This window comes from Chionomys nivalis, chromosome 13 (assembly GCF_950005125.1).
Source record: "Chionomys nivalis chromosome 13, mChiNiv1.1, whole genome shotgun sequence".
Taxonomy (NCBI): Eukaryota; Metazoa; Chordata; class Mammalia; order Rodentia; family Cricetidae; genus Chionomys; species Chionomys nivalis.
The window spans coordinates 48,371,549-48,378,168 of record NC_080098.1 but is presented as its reverse complement, the minus strand read 5'-3'; the positions used below and the strand labels follow the sequence as shown (position 1 = coordinate 48,378,168).

At 43.6% G+C, this 6,620-nt stretch overlaps 1 protein-coding gene across 1 annotated transcript; it reads left to right on the top strand.

The window, feature by feature from the left end:
• The first annotated feature begins 556 nt into the window (after window positions 1-556).
• On the top strand, window positions 557-6,344 carry LOC130885782 (cytochrome b-c1 complex subunit Rieske, mitochondrial). The gene is made up of 2 exons (XM_057787549.1): window positions 557-858; window positions 4,465-6,344. Exons 1-2 carry the CDS (start codon window positions 645-647, stop codon window positions 5,073-5,075), a joined length of 825 nt encoding a protein of 274 aa, XP_057643532.1. The 5' UTR covers window positions 557-644; the 3' UTR covers window positions 5,076-6,344.
• Window positions 6,345-6,620: the final 276 nt, after the last annotated feature.

The window sequence follows — 6,620 nt, the reverse complement described above, 5'->3', positions numbered from 1 at the left end:
GTCTAAACACCAGAAGGTCCTTCGCTAGCAAAATGCAGATAGCCTGATTGTAACTTCAAGAGACTATAATGAGCAAAGTAGGAAACCACCAAATCTAAAGCATAGTACATAATGAATAATCGTAAGCCACTGTCATTGTCAAACTTTGCATGCAGGTTTCTGGCCTTTTTGTTGTCAGGCGATAAAAAAAAAATGTTATAGAAAAAGATGGTTAGTATTTATTCTAGGTGAATAAACATTAGGAAGTAGTAATAGCCTGTTCTTTAATTTTGTAATAATTTTTTTCTCATGCCTAGATCGTCCCTGATTAAATTTTTGCCCTAAACCAAGGCCAGGGATCGCCTCACGACAACCAGAAATTCTTCCTGATTTGAGCTTTCTTTGGGCCCTGGAACCAAATCAGACACCGAATGTGAGCCGGCGCGCCAGGCCCCGCCTTTCCCTGCCCCGCCCCCAACTGGCACCCGTAGCCACGCCTCCAACGCGGCGACCCTCCCGATTCGCTGATCCTTGCGGGACTCCCTTTCCGGCGGCGCGCTGACGTCACAAGCCCTGCGCCTTCCGCGCCTCTTCGCGCCTGCGTTCGAGCGGAAGGTCGTCCCTGTGACCGGCTGACCGGCTAGGTGTTTGGAGCCGCTGTCGCCATGTTGTCGGTCGCTGCCCGCTCGGGCCCATTCGCGCCCGTCCTGTCGGCCACGTCCCGCGGGGTGGCGGGCGCGCTGCGGCCCCTGCTGCAAGCCGCGGTGCCCGCCACCCCGGAGGCATCTGTGCTGGACGTGAAGCGACCCTTCCTGTCCCGAGAGTCGCTGAGTGGCCAGGCCGCGACCCGGCCTTTGGTCGCCACGGTGTTCCTCAACGGTGAGCCGGGTTCAGGGTGCCCCGATCCGGCTTCAGGGAGGTAGGGGAGGGAGGGCGGTGTTGTGGGATGTGGCTCGCCGGCGGGAGTGGGAGGATACGGTTCTGGTCTCAGCGACCTTGGCGGCCGAGCGCCTCCCCAGGACGGAGTGCCGCTGAGATGCTCCAGCAGAGACATCTCCCCACCCCCGAGACCTCAGGAGTCTGTCTGCACTCAGGCTACCCTTGACTTCCTTGGTTATCTTCAAGACTAGCCTCCCACTGTCCCCGCTAAGTGACAGGGATACTGTTGCGTACAGGAGTTTGACCTTGGGCAAATTTTCAAACGTTTTTCCTCATGATTGAAGTGGATTCGTGGTTATAACAATTTTGGTGTCGTGAGGCTTAAGTGAGAGAATTCTGTGTAAAATGTAAAATCATTGGTACGGTTTAGACGATAAGTATGCAGAATAGAAATTGTAAAGAACACCTTGACTCACTCGAGACAACTGCCTGGTACAGACAACTCACTGGTACATCTGCCTTTCAGCGTCTTAACTCCCTCCCCAGCGACCCCATCCCCACCCCCACAAAAGTAAGAAAGGAAGGCATAACCCGAGGACAGTTCCACTGTAAAGGGTCAGCAGTGTTTCAGATATCTGGCTCCTCTAGCTGGGGCTTTCACAGCCCCACTTAGTTGTGAAGAGGCAGATATGGTAGATGTAGATGCTACCCTTACAGAAAACAGACCCCCAGAGGGGGAATGACCCACATAGTGGGGATTCTTCGCAGCGTGGTGTCTTCCAAGTTTGCCTAAGTCAATGCTTGGTCTGATGTTTCTCTTCACATACCCTTGTGATTTAAAAACTTGGAATGATTTCTGGTGTCTCCCACAGTGTGTGAAGGTGCGCGGGACTCAGGCTTCTGCTTCATCTCAGTCCTTACTGTGTTACCTACTTGGCACCACTGAGTTTATGGTCTTTCTGTGTGCTAATCAACTGTCCACTTGGGCAGTTTTTTTACCTGGCGTTCATCCACCCACTCTACCCCTCTTTTTCTCGCCATTTTTTTTTTCCTTTTGAGGCAGGGTCCTACTGTGTAGCCTAGACTAGTCTCAGACTCCTGACCTTCCTGCCTCTGCCTTCCCAGGCCTGGGATTATGAGCATGAGCCACCATGCCTAGCTTGACTGGCGCTGTTTTTTGTATATCCCTGTTTTAGCTTTTAACCTTAATTTCAGGTCAGACTACAAGAACTAGTTCTAGGACAGGCTCCAAAGCTACAGAGAAACCCTGTCTCGAAAAACAACAAAAACCATTATTGTCTTTACTGATATCTGACATCATTATGACATGTTAGCACTTTCCCTTCTATTGTTGAGACCTCTGACCTTGATTTTAAGAGGCTAGAATGGCTCCTTAATTTTTGTCTCCCCGTGTCAGATTTCCTATAAACTAAGCACGATCTTTTTTTTCTGAGTAAATATGAGGGAACTCTAGTGGGTCTTTGAGAAACTGTTCAGGACAGAAGTGTTATTCCAGGTCTGTTTGGGCTGGGGGATGGGGAGGTGAGAAATGAGGAGAAGTGGCAAAATGGAAAGCATCTCTCAGGTTTGTCAGATAGCTCAAAGGTTTCTTGTAAAGATTATTGTAAAAACAAACAAACAAAAAAACCACAAACTCCAAAGCAGACAGTGTCAAAACAGCCAAAACCTTTTTCTGGAAGCACACTTTACTTTGTACCTTAATTGTATATTAAAATCCATCCAGGGGCTGGGCCATGGTAGCTCACACCTTTAATCCCAGCACTCAGGCTGAGGCAGGCGGATCTCTGGGTTTGAGGCCAGTGTGGTCTACTGAACGAGTTCCAGGACTGGTTCCATAGCTACAGAGAAATCCTGTCTTGATAAAGACAAATCCATCCAGGTGGCTTATGGAAAAAGCCACTTATGGATGGGTTTTGGTTGGAAGCTGCACGGGGGAATAAGCTTGCATCATGGTAGCACCCCTTCCTTGCGGATTTCTAGCTACATTAGCTCTACAACTGCAAAAAGTTTACATGCCTTAGATTTCCTTTTATTTCTTTCCAAAGTGATATTTCCATAATTGATAGCGATAATGCTTAAGGTTAAAATTAAATTAAGAATCCATGCTTAATACACCTTGTGCAAATTACATAGAGAATGACTTTTACAACATGGCAGTTTCCTAAAGGTTCCTTGGTTGATGATGTGACACAATGAAGTATAACTTGCTATACAAAGAATAATAACTATTATTATAGCTAGATTTCTTTTGTCGCCATAACTCGAATGAGAATGAGTCATTCATTCTATGTAGTGTTCTTAATTACCTTGTATTGTCAATGGTTGGTGGTTGTGGGTACTCTTGAATTTAGAACTGTGAACTTGGCTCCTTTCTATTTTAGGTAAATATTTTTTAATGTAATCTCAGGCGTTGTGATGGAGAAGTAATTCTTGATTACAAATACCAGTCTATGCCATCCCATTGGTATTATAGGTATAATATAATGTCAAGCGATTCTGCAAAGTCCTAATTGTGACTCTCAGGCTGCCACTACTCATGTCTTAGTTCCTTCTCCAGAAGGGTTGGGTTGTTAGAAAAGTAATTTTGATAGGCTTCATTCCTGTTCAGGTTTGTGACTTCTGTAGTTACCTTGAAGTCATGTGAAAAGTGGGTAAAATACTGATATTTGGGTGTTGAAAGAAGTCTTTTAAGATGAGAACCTCAAAGGCCCAGGTAGTAGCACTGTCATAGTGGCTTGTGTTAGGTCGCATTTTTCTGAAAATGAAGAATATTTATAAAACAAATTTTTATTATAATATTATTTTGTGAGGGAATTTAATTTTTAAACATACTTAAAGAATTCTGCTAGTGAGCTCATTCTTTTTGTCAGAGATTTACAAATGGCCTGAGAGAGAGGACAATGCTGCTGCTTTCCAAGTGTGCATAGATGTGTGTTCATTTCTCACAAACATTGGCCCATTTTATGACCTACAGGAAAAATGTTCCATTCAAAGGCTCCACAGTATGAAAAATATAGTTTTTTTATATAGATGCTGTTGTCTATAAGGGAGGGATATATGAAAAATTCTCCCTTTTTCCCCTTTTAAATTAAGTAATTACTTTGTAGATTCCATTGAGTGTTGCTTGTGCTGATAAGGATGTTGTTCTCTGACCACAAGTGGTTTTACTTGAATTTTATGCCTTGGAATTGAAAATAGCAATCCTTAAGTTTTCTACAACTAAAGTATTCCAAGTCACAGGAGGGTTATGGTTGTGTCATTAGTATGTTAAGAGAACTATAGCAATTCTTCCAGAGAGCACATAGCAGAGGTACCAGCTAGGCATCTGCCTTGAGATGACCACACAGCAATTGTTAGGTGGACTAAGTGGGTTTTGGGACCTACTAGAGATCTAGAGCTCATCTAGAGAGGATGAGAAATAATTAATATAATGGATAGTCTGTCTAAGCAATTGATTTTAAAAAAAACAAGCAAACTAGAAATACCTGTTTCTTGTGCTGTTTGCTACTATAACTCAGTCTTTGCCGATGTGTATGTCTTCCAGGACTTTCTTTTAATTGTAGTTTTCACCTGTTTGTCTTGCAGCTCCTGCTTCTGTTCGTTATTCCCATACGGATATCAAGGTGCCCGACTTCTCCGACTACCGTCGCGCTGAAGTTCTAGATAGCACAAAATCTTCTAAAGAGAGCAGCGAGGCTAGGAAAGGCTTCTCTTACCTGGTAACTGCAACCACTACTGTGGGGGTTGCGTATGCTGCCAAGAATGTGGTCACCCAGTTCGTTTCCAGCATGAGCGCTTCTGCTGATGTACTGGCCATGTCGAAGATCGAGATCAAGTTGTCTGACATCCCGGAAGGAAAGAACATGGCTTTCAAATGGAGAGGCAAACCTCTGTTTGTACGCCATAGAACCCAGAAGGAGATTGCCCAGGAAGCTGCAGTTGACGTGGCCCAGTTGAGAGATCCACAGCACGATTTAGAGCGAGTAAAGAAACCCGAGTGGGTTATTCTGATAGGTGTCTGCACTCATCTTGGTTGTGTACCCATTGCAAACGCAGGAGATTTTGGTGGCTATTATTGCCCCTGCCATGGGTCACACTATGACGCCTCTGGCAGGATCAGGAGGGGCCCTGCGCCGCTCAACCTGGAAGTGCCTACCTATGAGTTCACCAGTGATGATGTAGTTGTTGTGGGTTAGACATTGGACTCAAGGCCTCGGTGTCTTTCGGTCTTCCTGTCCCCTCAGAAGAGTTGAGAGTAAGCCTGGTGTACTTCTAGGTCGGTTGATTTAAAATATTTAAGAATTGTGAATAATGTACTGGCAAACATGTGAAGTAATTGAGTTCACTCTTAAATATTGTCAAGCATTACCGTAATAAAGCTGTTGAACATCATAAAATCCAGTCACAGACTTGGAAGGTGCAATGTCTTTGATAGCTGATTCTAATAAAACATTACAGATTGTTGTACAAAATGTTTGTGAAATCTGTAAATAGTTTTCTCATTTATCATCTAAATTTCTTATATCTTAAAAAGAGGCAGGGCACCATTTTTTACTTTGACGTAGATAGGGAAGGTTATTTTAATGTCAGGTGTTTTTCTGTTTTGATAAAGTTTCCAGAGTTATAAGAGATAATAGTTATAATAGAGATAAAGTATAAAAATACAGTATTTTATTGAAATATTTTTGTTTTTAAGGATGATTTTATTCTGTAGCCAAACTGGCCTCAGACTTGTAATCTTGCTGTGCCTCCTGAGTGCAGGACGACAGGCGTGTGACAGACAGCATATCCCGTGTAACAGGACTGCTGCCAGAGCCTAGGAAGGACAAGGAAAACAGAAACCTGTCAAAGTCATATTCTGCTCAAAGATAAACATTCAGAATTTTGCATGTGTATTGTTGGAATATTTTTATATATCTGTGAGCTTTTCTTGAACCCTGTGCAAGCTCACTTAGCACGGGACTAGTCTCCCTATGCTAGAGGAGAGCAGCCCACAGACTGCAGTAGCAGACACGACTCGGAACAGTGCGATCTTCTGCAGCCTATAAAGCGTTTGATTGGAAAGGAGTATCTTCAGGGTGTCGATGAAAATAGATAAAAATCTTACTTGTCTCCTAAAGTGTCATAAATGCTGCCTTTAAAAGTGCTCGGCTCCGCTTTTTAGATAGGCTTCCAGGTTAGTGTAAGCAGTGATTGTCTAGCATTTTGCATTTGCCTGCCCCAATCCTCTTGTGTTTGACCTGAATAGGGTCCTGTCCTATTTCAGATTTGTTGAACCAGCCTTTACTTTTGCTTGTGGGTCAGTTTCCCAGTAAACAGTAATCATGCTAGTGGAGATTTGCAGGGGGTTTGGGTTAAAAAAACAAACATTAAGCAAAATTACTCTCATCCTCTAAGTCACAAGTGTTCAACTTTCTCTCCCCACAAATTATTTAGCATATTTGTGCTTTTTTAAATAAACACTCAAAAACGAATCACATTGCCTAGAGTCTATCAGTTGATGTTGGAATTTTCTTTTTCCAACTTGGAAGTCTCAGTTTTGTTGACAGTTTTCAAAACAGTGAGTTATAGTCAGTGGCCCTATAAAGTTTCAGTATTTTGTTTGCATCAGGAAAGCCACCCACCAAGTACTGTTTTGCTCTCATAGTAGATCTGTGTGCTCATTCATAGATCTTATCAAGTTATTTCAGTAGGGTACTTTGAGGCCTGGAAGCTGGGCTGGTTACCTGAGAAGTTGCAGT

Excerpts from the sequence above, each read along its gene's own strand:
- LOC130885782 (XM_057787549.1), top strand. The coding sequence starts at position 645 with ATGTTGTCGGTCGCTGCCCGCTCGGGCCCATTCGCGCCCGTCCTGTCG. Across the intron at positions 859-4,464 it reads CGCCACGGTGTTCCTCAACG|CTCCTGCTTCTGTTCGTTAT; the intron begins GTGAGCCGGGTT and ends TTTGTCTTGCAG.